This window comes from Nannobrachium achirus (assembly GCF_963921795.1).
Source record: "Nannobrachium achirus genome assembly, chromosome: 22".
In the NCBI taxonomy this organism is placed as follows: Eukaryota; Metazoa; Chordata; class Actinopteri; order Myctophiformes; family Myctophidae; genus Nannobrachium; species Nannobrachium achirus.
The window spans coordinates 5,002,175-5,024,674 of record NC_137829.1 but is presented as its reverse complement, the minus strand read 5'-3'; the positions used below and the strand labels follow the sequence as shown (position 1 = coordinate 5,024,674).

Here is a 22,500-nt window from a genome sequence, read left to right as displayed (position 1 = left end):
GATGTAACCTGTTGAGACTATATTTGTTGCATATAGTGCAGTGGAGGGGATATCTCTGTGTCTCTCTCTAAGTATCTCTATTTCATAAAGCTTTTATGCTGGGAAACAGAGGAGAGGCAGACCTCACTGTGACCTGGATTTCCACACTGGGATGATGTCATGGAATGAGAAAGGGGATCAAATTGGGTTAATGAAGTTACCTTTATCTATTACCTCAGTGGGTGAATGTGCACTCTTTCTTTGTCTCTGTCTCTTGTCTCTCTCTCGCTCTTCTTTCCTTGTTAGTGTCAGAATGGGCAATATCACTCTTTCTTCCTGTATTTCAATGCGTCGAGGCAGCAACGCGTTGTGGGCTCGTATCAGTTGTTTTATGTTTGGGTGGGACTCCTGGGCCACAGTAGCCTGTGATTGAGCTACTAGGCTGGTATTCAGAAGATAGACAAGTCAGTGGGCCAATTATGTGATATCTCTCTGCTCTTGGGGGGAGGGGGGGGCAGATGCCCAGCCCACCCCCTGATATCTAAGCTTACAGGACTATTATGTTCAAATTCTGTCCAAAATATTATTATGCCTCACCTAACACTGTCCCTCAGATTCCCAACTATAGACTTTAACCACTTAAGCCCATATTTACGTACTTCGTTGAATCGTGGCAATAGCAGATTCTACATCAGTATATGCTATTTTTGCAGAATGTTCTCCTATTATGACATGCCCAGAATAGAGTTCATGTTGTTAACCGACGTGTCACGTTTGTGGGTTGATGATTGTTGAATGGACTGAAAGGTTGTCAACACAAGAGAGGAAAACATTACATTTTACATTTTCTTTTGCGCACCTGTCAATTATTCCGTGGTACATAATATACAGATGCCTCCTCATCCAACTTTCATTGAGCAATGCGGTTATACAGCAGAATGAAGTATAAAGTAACACTTCAAATTAACTTTTTTTTTCACGTCATGGAGACAATAATATATACAGTATATTATTTTTGTATATGTCGCATTACTAAGACCCCATCCATAATCAATGGGGGTACATTTTTTGTAATCAAATTGTTGTCTTAGGAATGCAACGAAAAAGTCAAGTCTCCATGGCATGAGTAATCAATAGGAAAAAAAGTCAATTTGGGGGTGAACTACTCCTTTAAGGGAAGGTGGAACGTATTATTCCTGCTTTTTCAATAAAGATGCTATCAGATGAACTCAGACATTAGCTGAAGAGGTTAATCTATCTCTCTCTCTCTCTTTCTCTCTCCAGGCATCATCAAGGTGGGCAGGTGGAATCCTCTCCCCATCCACTTCCTGACAGACGCTCCAGAGGCCACGGTGGCTGACATGTTGATGGAGGTCTACCACATGGTCACGCTACGCATACAGCTGCAAAGGTTAGACTCGCTGCTAAAGGCCAGGGTCACTGTGGGCGCTGGGGGCGTGTTCCTCCCTCCGCGTCATCAGCGCCCACACCCTAGGTGGGGTTGACAAAAACATGCAGTAATCCTGGTCTCAATAATGCCTGATGGAGGGGAAAGGAACTGGTTGGAATAATGTGTTCCTTCCACGTGCTACGTCCATCCCAGGGAAATCCCCCCTGTCAGGTGAAAAGAAACAACTTGGACTACCCATGCATTGAAGGAAGCATGAGGTTTGTCCGTTGTCTCCCCAGGTGCGGCCAGGGGCGGTTTTTATGAACTGGGGGCAGGGGGCTCCCCACAAAGCTAGTAAAAGAGGGCCCCCCCCATGAGCGCGCGTGAAAAATAGGTATGCACGAAAAACAGTATGCACGCGCGCGAAGCGCAGGAATTAAAAATGCCACCCTCCAACTCAATACCTATTCCGAAAAAGTGATGATTTAGCATGACAAGACAGTGAACTTGACAAGACAATGAAGAGCAGAGGCAGAGGAAGCCTATTTGTTGTCATTATGGTTGGTTTTAAATACCTAACCACAATCATTTTGGATCTATTTGATTAATTTAAGAAGAGTACAGTAAGGTAATCAGGTACCAAAGGTAGGTAATCAAAGGTATATAGAGTAGGCCTATATGTATATTTTTATACAGGACATATTTGATGCAGGACAATAATTATTTTAATAACAATAAGAGAATATCAGTGAATAATAATACTTTAAAATTTATATTTTTACAATTTCTTTTTAATTATTATTTTTCAAAATTTAGATAAAATAATTTATTTTCTTAACATCATTCATTTTCAAGCCTAATATGTGTAATCTTTGAGTACAGTTTGGATATTGCACATATGTACAGGAAATTAATAGAGAGACGAGAGAGAGCTGATCACTTAACATTCCAATCAACTCAATTGTCGCCAGCTGGTCTCTGAGTGAAATCTATTGACTCCAGTGAGCAGTTGGTCAATTCTTTAAAAAATCATAACTTTTCACCTTTTCAATGGGCTAGCCTAGAGACTTACTTTTTTTCCCTAAATGCTCAGAATAATGAGCCCAGCAGGGGGCCCCCTCTGCCTAGGGGCTCTACGCAGTTGCGTAGTCTGCGTAGAGCAAATGCCCGCCCCTGGGTGCGGCAGAGGGAGAGCAGAGCCCAGGATTACATAGGCAATTGGCACTGGGTGAAAATGGGTTACAAAATCGTGGGATCAAAATTATATTAAAAAAAGAAAAAGCGTCAGAATGCATTCGGAACACGTCACACACTGCAATGCATTGAGATATTTTTGCTGAAGATATTTAGTGTAGAGAGAAATAAGGATGGGACTGGTATAGACCCCTTGTGCTCTCAAATAAGTACAGTATGTACAGTATATACAGAGTTTAAGTGGTTAAAGAACCATGCAACAATGTCAATACATGCCATTTGGCATTTTATTTCCATTTTCCCTACAGTAAAAAAAAAAAAAAATACAATTTAGGCGAGGCGGCAGACCCGCGCCTGATGCCGCCGGTGTGGGTTAGTTCATTGAAAATAATGGGGATGTATGTTTTGACGCGCCACCTCCGCGCCACCTCCGGGTCCGGTGTGTGTTTCCCATTACAAGTGCAAGATCAGAGTTAATGGTATGATCAACCCTATAGTCAACAAACAACAGCCAGAATAAATGGTCACATAAATAGACTACAAAAAAAACAATGTTGCGCTTAAAAAACTAGGATACCGGGGAAACATCAAGCTAACATCTGTCTAAACCACAAATAAATAACAACAAATAACATTGGTGGTCAAGGAAAATCTCAGAGCGCAGATCTCCCCGCCAGACTGGGTGGCCTACCCAGGGCTGTGCCAATTGTGGGGTGCAGCCGGCATTATATTACATGAGGAATCTGTGGGGGAGTTTATATGATGGAAGGTGCAACTTTTCACATGTGTGGCACCTTCTACAGGCAGAAGTGAAAGTGCTTTTAGGGGTCTGCTCTATTAGAAGCCCTTAACATGTGATTCCAATGTAGGGTTGGTTGGATGTTGCATTCATGATACTGTATATGGCGTTTTCTGTAGGAAATAGGCTTCTCCCAAAGAGTTTTGAACCCATTTACAAGCAAACAGTATGGAATATCATATATGTTTGACAGTTATTGTCACAAAATCATTATCATTTGTATATAAGTTGGTGGGGGGAAAAGCATTTGTTCAAGTTGTGGCACACCTATGGCTTTTGAGTTGTGTAATCACTTTTGAGTTGTTTGGATGCCCCTCAATGTGTGTTTGACATTTGGGGTAGATCGGACACTGCTTTCATGCTTTTGTGACATATGCCCCTCCCACAAACTTTGGAACACAATCAATGATACATCTTATCACATGACTCCAGTGATGTGTACAGGTTTTGTGAGTCGTGGACTAATTCTGTAGGAGTAGTAGCAAAATGTGTATTTTAACTGAATCAGCCAGCACAAAATGTTCACATTCACCCGAACATCCTCTCAGGCTATGGGGTCACAAATGTTTCCCGATGGGTTCCCAGATTGGCCACAAGCTGGTATATCAACCTACAGTTCAAGAGTTATTGGCCTAAATGTCAAGTGGCCTGTGATGGATTGGCCTACTGGTATTCTGCAAGCAAAGTTCCCCACAGATCGGTCCAGCAGTGTCTGAGATTAGCTGTACACACGGACGGACAGATTGATGGACAGACACACGGACAGGAGCGAAAACATAATCTCTGCCTCCTAAACAAAACATAACCAACATCTATCTGCATAGTATAACTAGAATCTATCAGAATAGGCGTCAAGAAGGGGTACAAGGAGACAGGATTGCTTGGGGGTGAGGTGTAGCCTTAAGTTTTCAGAGTGCTGTGGGAAATGTGGAGTGAGTCTGCACTCTGCAGGAGGGAGTTTATTCCTCAGCTTGGGACAAGCTGGGAGCCAGGATGGAGAAGAGTCTGAGATATGTGGAGCGTTAGTTCAAAATAAAAGAATTGAGCGTTTGCTCAAAATAAAATAATTACTGAGGATCTTTAAAAAAAATCTGTGAATCCTCAATGTTAATGCAACCATTTATACACTCAGAGTAAAAGTAACACTGATGGTTTTACTGTGTACCAGTTATGGACTGGACCAATTATAGGGCCATGAGACAGTCTGACAGTCTGTTGTTTTTGTGGCCCCCTGACTACTTGTTCTGGGTAGCGAGCAGTGAGTTTTAATCCATCCTTGTCAGTGGGCTAAACATGCTAGACTGCTTCGATAAGGGTCACACATAGTTACCGTGGTTGCATATCGTCATTGTCGGGTGGAAACCTTATGTCTTAAACCTTCCTTTTTTTGTTTATAGCTTCTTTCATCAAGCCTCGCGCCGCGAGGCGTTGTTTGCTTTGCAGGTCTGCTATTGTCACTAGTTTTGCGCAACAGTCTTGTATGATGAAGCAGGGCTTTACTTTACGAAAAAACATACAAATTTGAAACTTGGAGATACAAGGTTTCTGCCCGACGATATATACCCATACTTTTCTGGATGTGGACCGAGCCCATTTAATGCAAAATATGCATGGCATTTCAAGAGTTGGGTGGGAAGGAGAAATGCTTCCCTTCCAATGTACAGTAAATGACAGATTTGGCTTCTTGTTCACCAACATCTCCCTGGCTAAGACACGTTTTAAAAATGTGTGGTTTGACTGACCATCTTTATCGCGATAGAAATCTTCAGTGTTCGTTTAACCACTTCAACACTATATACTTTGTTGACCGGTGTCCCCCAGGGGTCTATACTAGGTCCCCTACGTTTTTTCCCTCTACACCAAAATCAAAATAGCTGATCAACAAGCTCACAACACTTTGCAACACGATGGGCTGTGAGCTTGTAGATCTGCTATATTTGCCGAATGTTCACCTCCAGACTAGGGGACGCTAGAGATTAGAGTTGACGTGGCTGGTACAAATGTACATTTGGAGACATTTTGTTACATTTTGTCTCACAGAGAGACAAATGGATCAATCAATGAGGATCTTCTTTTTTCTTCTTTTTTTTTTACTTCACTGTGTATCACATTTGAAGAGGCAATATCGAAGCACTGTCATTCCTTTCCTGGTTAGGCGACCCTGAGCGGGAATTATCTACTATCTGAGTGCCTCCGAGAGCAACGAGCGAGGCAGCAGTTTGCCAAGAACACCCAGTTTCCCAGAAGAATGAGTGAAACAGGGTCCTGATGGACAGATAAAGACAGATAGACTCCAGATGAGAGGATTATTATTGTTATTGTCTTGGCGCATACCAGCCAGGTTTATTTACTTGTTTACATCCGTGTCCATGGTGATGGTGCAATTTTGGCACACACGGTGACCGGTGTCTGAATGATTGATTTTTGAGGTTAAAGGAAAGGAGAGGGAGGGGCTCCAGGAGGATGGGTCCTCGCAGGAAGCCACGGTTTGGAGCTGAGGTTAAAATGTGGAGGTCGGGAAGGGGAAGAAAAAAACAAAAAAAACGTTATCTATCCGGTGATCTAATAAATCTGTGAGCATGTTTGGCTTGATGAAAGAAGCCATAAAAAACGTAAGGCTTATTAAAGTAAATTAAGCTCAAGCAGGAAAACTAATTAAACAGATCCCATATGAATGTAATTGACCGCTCCGACTGTGTGTGTGCCTGTGTGTGTGTGTGCGTGTGTGCGTGTGTGCGTGTGTGTGTGTGTGTGTGTGTGTGTGTGTGTGTGTGTTTGCATGCGCGCATGTCTGTGCGTGTGTCTGTGCGTGTGTGCGTGTGCGGTTGGTGTAGCTTTGCCAGGCTGGAGGACCTGCCGTGCGAGCAGTGGAACCACGCCACGGTGAGGAACGCACTCAAAGAGCTGCTGAAAGAGATGAACCAGAGCACACTGGCCAAGGACTGTCCTCTGTCACAGGTACTGATGACTCCCGCACACACAGCGCAGTCCTGAGTGTCCACCCTCTGGCTTTCTCTCTCTCTCTCCCTTAGGGGTGTAAAATATCGTTTTTAACTTAAAAAATCGAAGTAGATCGAAATGAAAACAGCTAAAATCGAATCGAATCGTTTTATTTTGTATCGTATCGAATCGGCAGTGCAAAGAATCGATTGTATCGATATTACCTACATGTGCATTGTATTGAGCATTTTTAAGAAGAAAAAAATAAAAGGAGGGGTTTAATTACTTTTCCTTTCCATATAGCTACACTGGTCTATCGATAAATGTGAGTAATCTCTGGGTTCAGAGATTACTCACATTTATATTGTGCTGTCGCACAAAAGTAGTGAAAACAGCAGATCTACAAGCGTTGTGTGCTTGTAGATCGGCTGTTTTCACTAGTTTAAATCATTTTTAAAATGGTTTTGGACATACCGGTACAAGGTTTCCACCCGACAATGACGAAATATAACTCATGTAATTGGCCCACTGGCTTGTCACTTGTCATGATCTGAAATGGCAAATCTTTGAGTAGCAGCAGCGCTATAGAGAGAGATCTCTCTCTCTATAGCGCGCAATAAGGGCCTCTACAACTATTTTTCCCGGGCTGAATCAGGGGCCCAGCACGTCCCTGGTGGCACTTCTATGGTCAGTTTGATGAGGTTAAATGTGTTTCATTGTATGGCTTATTTGTTTAAAAACTTTTTTTATGCCGCTGAACCTTTAAAAAGCAAGTCTTTTGCACACCTATACAAAGGCGACAGGTGCGTAGGAGAAGACCAAGTGTGGGCCCAAACGCAGCAACAGAAAAAAGAAATCCTACCCAGCTGTCTTTGAATGCAAAAACAAACTTTAATGGGAATATAAAATTCTATAATATATTATTATATTCCCATTAAAGTGTGTTCTTGAATTTGAAGACAGTGTGCCATGCAGGAGTCCTTTCTGTTGATATTGCTGTGCTGAACCCTGGCTTGTCAAACTTAGTAAATGAATCTTGAAACTAGATATTTTTATTGTGCTTATAAAAAAGATCTATACGTCTGTAGGTTAGGCAACGCCAGGACCCAGAGTACAGCTGTTTTTGGTCTAAATAGAGATTAACTCAGAGCTGGGACGTCAGGTGAATGAAATTAATCAGCAGCACTTTACTTTAAGTTTGCGTCTATAGTGTATTGTAATCGCATTTATCATGCATTATAATGCACTTATATGGCTTCATAACACTCGTTATAAATGTTTATAATTATGCATAACAATTTACAACATATTGAAAGGTTCATGAAGTATTATAAGTACTGGTCATAATGCATTATACGCTCTGCAGAACAGCACATTATATGTTATGAAGCCTAAGTGCATTATAATGCATTATAAATACAGACCTGACCTTTAACTAAAGTGTTACCGATTCATCTGGTATAAAAGAAACTGGAGGGGCCAGTCGAATGGTGCAGGAGTAAAGTTCCTGCACTCCACCGCTGAGACCATCTCCGTCACTGTACTAACGGCTCCTACAGTTTGGTCAGGGGGGCTGAACTGAGACGAAACTTCTCACTTCCAGGTGGAAAGAAGCGCTCCGGCAGCGGCACGTGCATCAGAGGAGACATGTGCTCGCTTACACCCACCCTCCCTAACGAACCAACCAACCAGTAGGAGTCAGCAGTGACAATAAGTGCAAGTGGAATTGGGAAATTGGCAGGAACGGCTAAATTGTGAGAAAAGGGAGAGAAAAAAAAAGAAAAGAGAAAAGAAAGAAAGTATAGAAGCTGTTGTTCTGGTCCCCAGAACTTCCCACTGAGCACGCCGTCTAAAAGTGGTCTAATAGTGCTATAGATTTGAAAGTTTTTTAGTTGTCTAAACTTAGACTAGACGACTAATAGACTTCTAATAGTCGTCTAAATATAGACCGTCTACATTTAGACGACTATTAGAAGTCTATTAGTCGTCTAGTCTAAGTTTAGACAACTAAAAAACGTTTCAAATCTATACCACTATTAGACCACTTTTAGACGGCGTGCTTAGTGGGTTTTATACCATCCAGAGATCCATCTGCTTTGGGGCAAGATAGCAAACTGTCGTAATTCCACGGCTGCTGACTGACGTTAGTCTACGCCCCCTATTATCGATGAATTTTAATTACCCACGTTTATACAATTCAGCTAAATGAACACATCTCCCGCATTGTTCGGCTCCCAGCTGCATCTTCGCGGGCCTGCATCGCAGCCTCATAATGACTTCCCAGTGTGTCGGTGTGTTGTGTGAGATTTATGTGTGCTGCGCGTGTGCGTGCATGTATGCATGTGTGTGTGCGTGTGCGTTTGCGTGTGTGCGTGCCGTGTTTAACCCATTTAGGCCAAGGATTATTGACTGCTTTAACTATTGAAAAATAGCAGATATACAAGCTCACAGCGCGGCACCGAGTGCCGCGCTGCGAGCTTGTAGATCTGCTATTTTTGAAAAAATCATGATTTTTCTTTGCAAGTCTTTGAATATATCCATTTAAAAGCAAACATTTGTAACTCAAATATTTGCTTCTGGGGGGTCCCTGGAACAACATATTTTGAGATGGGGGTCCGTGGCTAAATACCTGTGATTTTGGGGGTCCTTGACATGAAAAAGTTTGACAAGAGGAAGGACAAGAGACAAGATTTAGAAGTCGGGTCAAAGATCGGGTCAAAGATATTCAAAGACTTGCGCACATTTTCAAGATTTTTCAAAAATAGCAGATCTGCAAGCTCGCAGCGCGGCACTCGGTGCCGCGCTGTGAGCTTGTATATCTGCTATTTTTCTAAAGTTAAAGCATACTATAATGGTTAATGTGGTTAAAATCTAACGCGACTCGGGCGCGTTCCCGGTATTTGAGAGTTAAACGGAGCTCTCCGTGTGGGTGTTGATCCCAGCATCAATTGCAAGCATATGTGTGTGTGGCTGGAGATTCCCTCTCTGCGATGCACTGGCTTCAGTTTCCATGGGTGGCTTCCCAACGTGATTAATGACTGTCTATTTCAATTGTGTGCGTGTGTTTGTGTGCGAGCGTGCGTGTGTATGTGTGTGTGTGTGTGTGTGTGTGTGCGTGCGTGCATGCCATGTGGTTGTTGCGTGTGTATAAGCATTTCATATTATGTTGGTTATTAATTATCTTTCCCTTCCCTTCGCTCTCCCTGCCCCCCCCCCCCTGCTCTCTTCCCCCCCTTCCACCCTCTTTCTCTTTCCCTCCCTCACTTTCTCTCCCTCTTTCCTCCCTCTCCCTCTCTCTCTCTCCCTGTCTCTCCAGAGCATGATCTCCTCTATAGTGAATAGTTCCTACTATGCCAACGTCTCCACTGCCAAGTGCCAGGAGTTTGGACGCTGGTATAAGAAGTTTAAGAGAATTAAAGGTGAGCACTCACTCCAAACTCACCACAAACCACTTATGCCTGATTTATACTTCTTCATAGAGCGTTGCCTTTTCACATATGGCGAAAATGTCCGATCTACAAGCTCACAACGTTTTGTTGTGGCGATTAAGACATGGTGTGAGCCCATTTTCACCTATTTAATGCCCAAAATATGCCAAGTTGAAAGGCGTATCCCTTAAACAAGCATTTCCTCAAACACCAAATGGTGGTGGTTCTGAATCCATTTTCACAGTGGTCCTGAATTGGGCATTACGGCGGCCCTCGTAGAACTGTCCAATTTCTGAGCTTACTTTACAGAATGTGACTATTGTTCTGTTTCATAACCAAATGGCACAGTAAACTCCAGAGCGTGTGAAAAACAGGCCCTTAAAGGATTTTACTGTGTGTCGCTCTGTCAGCCCCGTCACGGAAAAATATATAATTATTATTCACATCACATGCATGGCCTAACCCTAAACAGAACGTTAATATGACAATATGACAACAAGAGAGAGATGGGAGGGGGTTGGGGGTCAGAGAAACACAGGAGAGAAAGAAAGAGAGAGAGAGAGAGAGAGAGAGAGAGAGAGAGAGAGAGAGAGAGAGGAGCTCGAAGTCGTGCTGACATAGAGAGTAGTGTTAGGTTACACTGTGTCCCCAAGATTAGTTCTGCTCTTTGACATGCAGACGACACACACGCGCGCGCACGCACGCACGCACGCACGCACGCACGCACGCACGCACGCACGCACGCACGCACGCACGCACGCACGCACGCACGCACGCACGCACACACACACACACACACACACACACCCCAATCAGCTGCAGATGTGTACAGCCCATGCACTCTCCGGTTGGCTGTCAGAGTTGCCAGTCCCAGCCAGTACCGTGGATACAATGTTGGAACTCTTATACCCATGATGCACCTTCCTTTCCTCTCACCTGGGTCAGTTGATAGAGTGGTTCACACTTTAAACCAGGCGTAATTACCAGTAAGACTCCCTAAATCGGGAGATAAGCGACCGTCAGGTCACATACACAAACTTTAGAAGGCAATGGTAGCCAATCAGGAGGGAATATGGAAAATGGGACAGATCCATGTTGATAACCGTGACTTTAGAGATACCTGTACTGTGTACCGCTTTGCGTGATTTTAGGGCAAACTGTGTAGGAGCAGTGTCCAAAAATGTGTTTTGCAAGAATCGGCCTCATGGTGGCGCTAGAAGAGGGCCATGTGAGAAATGAGGGGTTGTGGTTTGGCAGCCAAGGAGTGTGTGTGCAAAGTTTGGCATGGATAGAGGCGGAGATAAGAGTAGGGGAAAAGTGTGACGTGGCGTGACTGACTGACTGACTGACAGACTGACTGACTGACTGACAGACAGACAGCCGGTGGAGGTTTTGATAGTAACTGCGACCTGACAGTCACAATTATGGGCATGTGGTTATAGGCAAAAATCTCCAGAAATTGTTGAATACGGCTCAAATGTTCTAGGATGAACAGTCAATGTGTTGCACATTATCATGAATAATTATGAGCATCTGAGCCTTTCCTCTTTGTGTTTTTGAGCAGTTGACTACCTGGAGAAGATGTGGTCTGGAAGAGATGCTGCAGACATCAAAAGTGAGTCTGTCTGAGTTAACAGACACATAACGGCTCAACTGTGCATGTTCACTTAACACTAACAGTATCATCTCGTTGTTGTCGGGTGGAAACCTATGTCTAAAACTGTTCTTTTTGTATTTATCGTTTTAAAAAACAAGCACACAACGCCTCGGCGTTGCTTGCAGATCTGCAATTTTCACTACTTTTGTGCGACACTTTTGTATGATGAAGTAGGGCTTTAATTGCCCAAAAAACATACACTTTTGAAACTTGGAGATACAAGGTTTCCACTCACAACGACGATCTGTTTGACCATACTAACCTTCTCCTCTCCTCTCCTCTCCAATCTCGCAGTAGAGAGAGATAGCATGGCAGACTTCTGCGTTCTGGGTCAGCGGCCTCCACCTCACCTGGCTGGCCTGGCCCAGCTCGGCCACCTGGGATCGGGAGGCAGCCCCCTGCACAAGTCCTGCTCCGGGGACCCCCAGGCTCCTTCCCAGCATCCCCAGCAGCAGCAGCAGCCCCCTGCTCCCCAGCAGCAGCCCTCGCCGCACGGCCCGCTCCACCACAGCACTCCGCACCGCCAGGGACCCCCTCCGCCTCCTCCTCCCCCGCCCGGCTCCCTGCAGCCCCTCCTGGGGCCGGGGGGGCTGCTGTCGCCCCAGCTCTCCCCTCAGCTGGTGCGCCAGCAGCTAGCCATGGCCCACCTCATCAACCAGCAGCTGGCCGTCAGCCGCCTGCTGGCCCACCAGCACCCGCAGGCGCTGAACCAGCAGTTCCTCAACCACCCGCCCATCCCCCAGAGGTCGTCCAAGGCCACTGGGGACCACCCCGGGAGCAACCCTTCGGCAGCCGAGGTCTCAACCGACATCTACCAACAGGTCAGAGACGAGCTGAAGAGGGCTAGCGTCTCCCAGGCCGTGTTCGCCCGTGTGGCTTTCAACCGCACGCAGGTAGGAGAACATGATGCAGCAGGGCCGGGTGGAGAGGGGTGGAGTGGTGGGGGGTGGACGGGGAACAGGAGCAGGACAGCGCAGGAGACCACAAAGCAGACCAGTTAGGAAAGAAGAGAGGGAACGGGGGGGAGAAGGCAGGGAAAGGAGGGGAGAAGGGACAGATCAAAGCAGTAAGAAAATCTACTTCCGAAATCTATATTTAGGTGCATCTAAGTCAGCAGGGGGGGGGGGGGCGATGATCTCTGGCACTGCTCTCTAGTGACTCCTACAGGTTGGTCGGGTGCCTGTTGAACTCAGAGGGGTGGCATGTTCCTCTGCAGGCTCTCCCGGCGAAAGTCCTCACTGTCGGGTGAAAAGAAACGCGTGGCGAATCCATGTTTTTGGGAGGAGACATGCTGTCTACAACAGTGGTTCTCAAATATTTTTTGGCTCAGGTCCCCAGCACCCCTGACTTACATTGTTACTTTATAGAACCTTTTGTCATATTAACGGTCTACCTAAATATCAAAATCCTACAGTATGATACAGTATGTCACAAGGACAACTGTAGAGAATATTTGTTTCCATTAGGAGAGACTGAAAATAACTTTTATACTTAAAAACGCCAGCATTTCTATTCTGGGGGGAGCATTCACCAAAAATAACCGATCTACAACCTAACAACGTGTCTCAAAAGACTTGGTGTATACTGTACACAAGTCTTGTATGTGGGTCTTGGCGAAAAATACATAGAGCGCAGGAAGGATGACGTAGCCAGTTCAGGGGGGAGATCTCAGAGGTTGGCGGCGCGCCCCAGGTGGGCGGAGTCTTATATTCCGCCCCCCCCCTACTCAGAATATATCAAGGGTACTAACCTGTTCAGTATTCAGTTGCCAAACTCAGCGCCCCACCTCCGTCCCCAACTTCCACCTCAGGATTAGGCTTTCCCTTGCGTGGGGTCTCGGATCATGTGACCGCGGAGAGCTTCAGTCACGATAATAGCTTAATCATTTATCGTGGACGCGTCACTATGATCCGAAGGTCGAATCCATGGCCATCTTAATGTTCCGCGTGTAGTCTAGTTTATGCTATATTCATTGCTGCTGTTTAGGCTATAGGATGCTCATCGTATGGCTCATCTATATTGCTTATATCTCTGCTGCTGTTATATTGTATGCTTCCATTATTGTCAATAAAGTCTATTCAACCTTAATGATTTGCCCCCTGAAATACATTTGGGGGTCCTTGACATGAAAAAGTTTGAGTACCACTGGTCTACAACATCCCCAGGCCAACAAGTAGGGGTTGGTTGTGAAATGGACCACACACCAAAAACTACTGAAACATACAAATCTATATATGTAGTCCAATGGTGACATATATTGTGTGAGTGTACTTACCAAAATAGACCCAATTTTTTGCCTATAATGATTGCACATCATATCAGGTGTGAAGGGATAATTGCCTCATGCAATAGAGATGAATATGGCATCAATAGGTTGTCATTGATAGGCCCATGATGTCTCCCATGGGGGTGGGCTTTTTGCGGTCCGCCACCCAGCGTCATTATGAGAGATTATAGCTGAAGCATGGCCAGACGGCTTGCTGGGTAGTTGAGTTCCCTCCCCCGCCTTCCCAGCAGCAAACACACCTGCTGTATTCAGCGGGCGCTAGGTTGGTTGTTATACGCCCCATTAGAGCAAATAGTATACACCTACTGCCATAGGGCAGAGGGCAGGTGTGTTATTGTGCACATGTGAGTCTGTATGCTTGTATGTACTGTATGTGTGTGCATGCGTCCGTGTGCATGTGCGTGTATGTCTTCAAAGCATGTGTGCCTAAATATGCCACATATGTTGCATAATGAATATAACCTAATGAAAGTGACCTTAAAGGAGTGGCGACACCGGCCGAAATTTAACATTATGATACATTAGGTCACGTGGTGTTTCTTCAAACAGTCTGAAAAGGAGGCGGCCGTATCAGTTAGTAGTGAATGTATACTTCGTCCGTCGTGCGGTTTTTGAAGAAGACATGTACTTTTTTATCGGTCTAACCATTGATTTTATAGCGAATGTTATATCATTTTTACCCCTAGAACTGATAGTTTTAAAGTTGGTTTAGAAAGTCGGAAACACACCTCGGACAGCTTTTGTTGGAGCAGTTTCAAAAGATAATGATATGGATACTCGACTCCTTGAGTCTCCGCCCCCTCCCCCCATATTAGCCCAATCAAATTAATTTATTTCAGTTACTGTACAGAAAGTACTACTTTCAGTACAGTAACTACAATGAATTAATTTGATTGGGTCATTTAACATGGGGGTACATGACATCATTAAAAAAATTGGCTAATTTGATAGCCTTAATTAGCTGTTTTGGCCATGTCACTCCACCTTTAAGTAATATGTACCATAAAGACTCTCCTCGGCTTTGCCCAGGGCCTGCTGTCGGAGATCCTGCGAAAGGAGGAGGACCCGCGCACGGCCTCCCAGTCCCTGCTGGTCAACCTGAAGGCCATGCAGAACTTCCTCAACCTGCAGGAGGGAGAGAGAGACCGCATCTACCAGGAGGAGAGAGAACGTAGCATGAACCCTCCCGTGGGCCTCCCCGCCTCCAACTCCTCCAGCCCTGGGGGCCCGCGTCTCTCACAGGTACTACCAACCACCCACCAGAGGACCCCAGAGAGACTAGAGAGGCACAACCACACACTTCTAATGGGGCTTTAATACAGCTTATGGATCTGCTATTTTAGAAATATTTGGAAAAATCTTCGTTTGGATATTTAACAAACACAAATGTTCTCTTATGAGGTCCCTGGCAAAACATATTTTCTGATGGGGATCCGCAGCCAAATCAATTTGGGAGTCTTTGACATGAAAAAAGTTTGACAACAGTGGCGTCAGTTCAGCCAAAGGTAAGGTATGGCAACATGACTGGTGTCATGCACACACGTTTGGATGACACCAGTCATGTTGCCATACCTTAGCAACAGGCATGATGATGATGATTAACAATAAAATACATAGCACCTGTGCTGACCTACTGAACCGGGGAATATACTATTTGTCATGATAGGGGGGATACAAGTGTTGTGGAGAATATAAAATACCTGGTGAAAGTTAGCCTGCTTCCAGACCAGAGACCCCGCCCACTCTCAGAGTGGACTCTTTCTCTGGTCTGGAGCTGAGTACAGGAATCACTTTTTATTTTCGGTTGCTCCAATGAGCGCGGGGGGTGGGGGTGGGTCTAACGAATATCCAATCCGCGCAGCAGTTGAAACGATTCAAACGAAGTTCACACACAGGCAGGCTGAGGAAGGCACACGCACACACACGCACGCGCTGAGTTCACCAAGCTGTTTATGTTGATTACATGTTTCGGGTCGCAGTTCTGTCACTGGCACAGACAGAGACACACTCACAATCACACACACAGTCCGCGACCGTGCGTCGCGTCCACCGTGCGTCTCGATCACCGTGCATCGCGATCACTCGCGCGCGGATGCGCGTGTGCACGCTCGCAAAAAAAGTCCCTCCCTGTAAATCGCTTAGAATAGAGCACAGCTTCAGACTAAAGCGTGAGCTGAGTCTGAAATCAGGCTAGGTGAAAGTGATAATTTTCTTCTAATTTGCACTGTAGTTAGTTTAAAGTAATTTAATAACAGAATAATCAACGCAGATAGTCATAGACATTCGTGAATTTACTTTAAGAAGTACATTCTATTTATTTCCCCCCTGCATGGGGCCCAGTTATAGCCCAGTCATACCTTGCCATACCCAATTGACGCCTCTGTTTGAGAACCACTGCACCAGAGAATTGAACCCCTAGAAGACTAGCATCCACGTGCAATGGGGATCCTTTAATAAACATGAACACAAACCACCAACCCTTACCCACGCCTAAATAATACCTCCACTTCTGCCTTTGCCTGTGAACACCCAAACTATTAATCACTCATTCAAGCTTTAAATCTAGGGAACACAAAGTGTCTGAACATTTTCAATGGCGCTGAGCTAACCACAAATCAATCAAACAAATCACACATCCACGCAGGCTTTCACATGTATACCTAGCAAATCCCACCTTGCTGCTTTATCACACTGAGTGAATGTTGCAGCCTTCGCTGCTAGCTGTTGTTGACGGCCCTGCACCTACTGTACTACATTGTGATTTTGGGATTTTCCCAGCAATTAATCTTTCTGAATGGAATAATAGTCCAGCAGCATTGTGGCAAGCACGGAAAAAGTGGAACTTCTATTGTGGCTGTGGCTGTGTACAGAGTACTAATGTTAAAATAGGCTCCTCACACGCAATGTCCTCTCTCTCTCTCTCTCTCTCTCTCTCTGTGTGTGTGTGTGTGTGTGTGTGTGTGTGTGTGTGTGTGTGTGTGTGTGTGTGTGTGTGTGTGTGTGTGTGTGTGTGTGTGTGTGTGTGTGTGTGTGTGTGTGTGTGTGTGTGTGTGTGTATGTACGCACGTGTGCGTGTACGTGCATGTGTGTGTTGGTAGAAAGTGTGGGAGAGGAGTTTGGACGAGCAGCTCACCCCTGACGCATGGGCCAACATTTGGAAGACCAAGAATAAGATCTCCAACTCGGTGAGCAGCAGTCACATCATGAACTGTATCTACCCTGTTCCTCTCAAAGAGCACACTGACTTTTGAAGTTCACTTTTTATCTCAAACAAATTAAACAGTTTATAATGGAAAAAACAGCCTCAAAGGCAATTGCCAGAGTGTACTGTAAACATAAAATACATTACATTACATTTGGATGTCTCTTTCCATCTGCGCCTAACGTTTTTTTTCAGGAGCGCCGATGATAAGGGACTCTCTGATGTCGGGGCAAATGCCCATTCATGGCCCCTTATGTTCATTTGCGTGCTATTCTTATTTTGTCTACGTACATTTATCTCTAGCGCATCGTTTACACTGCGGGAATGTAAGCTCACTTGTCCATACGCGTCTCATGGACAACTTCAAACGCTGTGTATACAAGCTCTCCGAGAGCCAATGCGTGTTCAACTGGAGCACGAGCTACGAGGGAGAGACAAAGGAGAGAGACTTAATGACTTCGATCTGTAAACATTATTCATGCGGAGACTTGCGCTGCAGATGTGCGGCCGACGCACAGACAATGAACACAACATGTGTGTGTGCTCTTGGAGCAGCTCGAGGTTGATGATCAGCTGATAACCTCTTAGTAATGTTTAGAAAAGACCGTTCCCAGAGGCAAAAGGTTGGGTTTTGTGGATTGGAATCTTGTGGATTTAGTGAAGTGGTTCAGTCCTTTGGGGAATTAGTTCTATCCTTGGAAGTAATGTTGCTCAGTCCTAACACTTGCTTTCTCCACTGCTGTACTCTGTATGCTGTAGTAGCATACTTCTTTTTTGTATCTATATCCCCTCTCCAGTGGTGGAAAAAGTACTTTTTTTTTTTTTTGTAAAAGAATCACAAGTAAGAGTCTGGAATTCTAAATGTACTTCAGTAAAAGTACAAAAGTATTGTTATCAAAAATGTTCTTAAAGTACCAAAAATAGAAAGTACTCATTAAGCAGAATGTCCCATTTCACAAGTTTTCAAAGGTATGAAATGTATAAAAAATACTTTGAAAATAGCAGATCTACAAGCTCGCATCGCTACGCATTGTGAGCTTGTAGATCGGCTATTTTCAAATGGCCGAAATGCATAGTTATAGAGCTGAAGTTGTAAATGTATGTTTTGTAATAAAAGTCAAAATCTACAAAGTAACTACCGGTAGTAACTGAAGTTTTCATATAATTGTAGTGGAGTAAAAGTACAATATTGACTTCTGAGCTGTAGTGGAGTAGAAGTAAAAGTATTTGAATTTGAAATACTACAGTCAATAAAAGTACAGTACTTATAGCCTACCAGTGGTTCTCAAAGTGCATTCCAGGGACTGTGGGTTCCTTTAGGGGGGTCTGACCCATACAAGTCTATAACTCTGACAGTGTACAAATGGAACCAAATGGAACCAGAGTTAAAGGGAGACCTTGAAATTTGAAAGTTTTAGAAACCCTGGCCTATACCATATCTAACCCCTGGACCCATCACACTCTGACATATATCTCCATGCTGTCCCCTATAGCCCAAACCCCCCGGCCCAGCCCCGGACCTTCCCCTGAAGCTCGAGAACATGGTCAACATCACGTCAGGCATTTATGAAGAGATCCAGCAGGAGATGAAGAGAGCCAAGGTCTCCCAGGCGCTGTTTGCCAAGGTGGCCGCCAACAAGAGCCAGGTAAGGAATAAAGCCACAGAGAGATCAAGAACACTGTCACACCTCAGACCCTGGTTTCTGGTCTGCTTGGCTGCTTCGTTGAGCTCTGCAGGTAGCCAGGCAATGTTTCACTTTACAGTTCATGATGTGGAACGTTATTGAGCTCTGGTGATTTAAAGGGATATTTCACTTTAAAAAAAAATGCTTGAAAAAGAGGTCTGTGTTACTTTTTTCATTTATTTTTAATAAATAGATAAAATGACCAAACGTTCTTTTGAAAGTGAAATATCCCCTTAACCAATTAAAAGTATTAACAAAAGCTTGTGACTAATAACCACATTTTGGACTTACACTATTGGTACCCGACAACGACAATGGAAGAACTTGTGATGCCGTCACAAGTTGTTTCATACTGGGCCAACCACCTTTCCACATTTTATGTCAAGTTGCAGATGCACCAGGGAGGAATATCTTGTGAGTGTATAATGCAGGGGTCCTCAAATACAAATCTTGAAGGTCCACAAATATTCTTTTGAAACAGGTCCGGGTCCGGGGAAAAATAAAACAATTAAATTTTGTAGTTTGTTGATGCAGTAATGGTCTTTTTCCGTTTCTTTCTTTATTAAAAGGGTCCTTAAATTATGACTTCACTGTCATCTGGGCTGGGGACTCCTCCAAAATCATTTGGGGGCCTTACTTGATTGAAGAGAAACAACCCATTAAAGCAGGGAGAACAGAATGTTCAAAGTGGAGCAGAGATATTTTGTGCTAGTGCTCTGGTTTCTTTTAACAAACTGGGATAATCTTCGAATAATTTATGCTTGTGTCGCAACGTGAATATCGATATGAAAACAAGGTGTCGCGCGTCAGACTCTGTCAGAGACGAAGCATATCCATGCAGAAAGAGAGGCAGCCCGCAGCCGTCACGGGCCGCCGGGCCGTGGCACGTCGCGACAAACTCTGGAGATAAGATTACAATCCTGCAAACGTATTCACGTTGATGATGTTTTGCGTGAAAGAAACCCCACTGATTTATAACTAGTTGCATTGTTGGTGGCTCAGTGGCTGAAGCTACTGCTGCTGCTACTGCTCCGAAAACTTCCGCGGTCTGTGGTAACAGCCTATCAGCGAATCGTTGTCATAGAGATGACAACCCATAATACTTTGTTGCCCGGCATCAGCCAATCAGCGCGTCGTTGTCTCTCTCTCTCTCTCACACACACCCAGTGAGGGATGTGAATCTCGACCACTGAGGCGATACGATACGCATCACGATACACTCCCAGCGATACGATATAATTGCGATACATTGAAATCTTGCCGATACGATACATCACGATACACCCCTGACCCCGATGCGATGCGATATGATTCACGATATTTTGCGATACACCCCTGGTGCTTACGATGCGATACGATTCACGATTCGGTGCGATTCAACACAATGCAAAAGATTTATATTAAAGCCCATGTAAATTTCCCCCCCAAAAAATTACTAAAAATGCATTACATTTAATTTCCAAACAATGTATTGTTTCACTGTAGTACTAGGCTCTGTCTAACAATCCAACTTATTGAAATCTGGGAGAACACTCCTTGCTGGCTGGTAATATTGTTTGATTAATACTATATCATTATATCATTATTATATATCATTACATCCTCAACAGGTGGTCAGGGACCCCTAGGGTCCTCAGAGTTAAATATTAATAGTTCGTTTTTACAGTAACCAATTGAACCCTAGCAAGTAGCAACCCTATGGGGGAACATTAGCCAATACATCAACACTTATTGAGGGTTTAAGAGATAATAATTCATGGATTATAATGAATAACATAAATCCATCATATTAATAGAAAAGATAATGTGTGAACAAATAAACACAACATAGTAATGTATTAATGTCACTGATGAAATAGTGCTGTCAAACAAGTCTCTGACAAGTTTTTTTTTTTTTTTCACTCAAGTTTTTATTTGAATTTCAACACACACACTTCACATAGACATGTTAAACAACTAAAACCAAAATAAAATAAGATAAAATAACATAAAATGAAATACACTACAGGGTGAAACGACAGCACACAATTTTCCATCCATACCACATTATGCATTGTACATAGATCAGTTTTTAATAACCATTTGCTTTAAATTCCATCCATTTAACCCATCTTTTGTCCATCAGTTCCTCTTGAAGTCTCAACCTATGAGTCATTTTTTCCATTATGTATATTTCTTCAACCAGTCCAATCCATGTCTCACATTTTGGTGTTTCTGTTTGTCCCCACAATCTTGTTATTGTTTTCTTCCCTGCCGTCAATAAAATCTTTACCAAGTATTCGTCTCCTTCCTGCACCCCACCTCCTTGCAGATCCGTCTCTGACAAGTTTTAATCTGCAACAGTTTTATATAATAGCCTACAGTAGTCTAAAATAGCCTACAATGGGGGTCCCTGCTTGATCTCTCTCTTCTCAGTTAAGGATCCTTGACCTGTATTATTATTATATTGTATGAATATAATCTAGGATATTGCCATTTCTAGCCAAAATGTTTCAAAAGGTAGATATTTGAGTCACAACGCGTGTAGGTCTGCTATTTAGGTGCGTGCGCGACAGCGTCGAGCTGCCAAGTATAAATCAGGCTCCAGCCTCTCTTTGCAGAGGGAACAGCAGCAGCAGAAGAGTGTTCTGCCTGCTACAGTAACAAGTTGTGAAACAGTGCCAAATACTTTGTTTTAATCGCTAGCTGCACGCCCAGTATCGTTGTTGTAGTTCATACGTGTGTGTAGTTAAAGCGTGGAAGCTTCTGCTTTGTTTAAATCAATTCCGTCGCAGACTCGACAAGAACAAACGGGTGTGGAATGTGGATCATAATATCACGCAGCGTGCTCCAGTCCAGTGACACAACAACGGATCACATCAGCGAACATTGGACAGGGATGTTATAAAGCTAAACGTGGTACTAATCTTGCATGTTTAACCAGTGGGCTCACAAGTGCTGTCTGTCTGTCTCTGCATTCCGTCGGGTCGGGTGTTCACTGCGCTCCGCTGAGCAGCTCAGTGCTGCTGTAAAAGACGCATGTCTGTAGAGTCGCTACAAGTGCTTTTTGGGGGGAGGGCTGATGGGGCATTCAATGCGCCTCGGAAACACAGTATAGAATGAAATACTATTATGCAAAAACCGATCCAACCGTGGAATGTACCGATCCAGACAGTCAAGATACGATACATCACGATTCCAGCCGTCAATTGTACCGATCCACCCTGAATGAACCGATTCACTCGTATCGCGCACGCTTGTATCGCGATTACGATCCGTACCGGTATATCTTCGCATCCCTAACACCCACACACACACTCCAGCGCATGCAATGAAAGTGAATGAATACAACGAGAAGAGGAAACAAAACGTGGAGATATTTTTCCACTTTTTTTTTTTCTTCTCACTATAATTCGTCCTGGGTCCGGTCGGCGGTGCCTCGCGGTCCGGACATGGACCGCGGTCCGCCTATTGAGGACCCCTGGTATAATGTTTCGGTAGGATACCAGGTGACTGTATTAGCAAGTGTATTCGTGAGAATGTGTATGTGAATGTACAGCGCACTGATGAGTGTGTGTGTGTGTGTGTGTGTGTGTGTGCGTGTGCGTGTGCGTGTGCGTGTGCGTGTGCGTGTGTGTGTGCGTGTGTGTGTGTGTGTGTGTGTGTGTGTGTGTGTGTTCTGTGAGTTTGCGGTTAGCGAGGTCTCCCAGGTAGGCAGGTCTGGGGGTGGCTGAGGGTCACGGCTCAGTGCACCCATCTGCTGCAGCTGGCCACAAGGAACAAGGGATGCTGAGAGAGAGAGAAAAAGAGAGACAGCGAGGAGAGAGAGAGAGAGAGAGAGAGAGAGAGAGAGAGAGAGAGAGAGAGAGAGAGAGAGAGAGAGAGAGATGATCAGGCTATTAGCGTTGCATGCTGCTGGAGGTGGCTGGTTGAACACAACAGCTGGTGTCACAAACTGGA

General features: G+C 44.4%; 1 protein-coding gene across 3 annotated transcripts in view; it reads left to right on the top strand.

The window, feature by feature from the left end:
* satb2 (SATB homeobox 2) overlaps positions 1–22,500 on the top strand; it is a 71,366-nt gene that overhangs the window by 35,427 nt on the left and 13,439 nt on the right. For 2 of the 3 annotated variants that reach the window (XM_080752493.1, XM_080752492.1), the window contains exons 4-11: positions 1,264–1,390; positions 6,197–6,320; positions 9,619–9,721; positions 11,295–11,345; positions 11,682–12,280; positions 14,704–14,916; positions 16,773–16,859; positions 18,370–18,522. In XM_080752493.1, coding sequence (XP_080608619.1) covers positions 1,264–1,390; positions 6,197–6,320; positions 9,619–9,721; positions 11,295–11,345; positions 11,682–12,280; positions 14,704–14,916; positions 16,773–16,859; positions 18,370–18,522 — 1,457 coding nt within the window. The remainder of the gene's footprint in view (positions 1–1,263; positions 1,391–6,196; positions 6,321–9,618; positions 9,722–11,294; positions 11,346–11,681; positions 12,281–14,703; positions 14,917–16,772; positions 16,860–18,369; positions 18,523–22,500) is intronic. The other variant, XM_080752494.1, reaches the window with a different exon arrangement.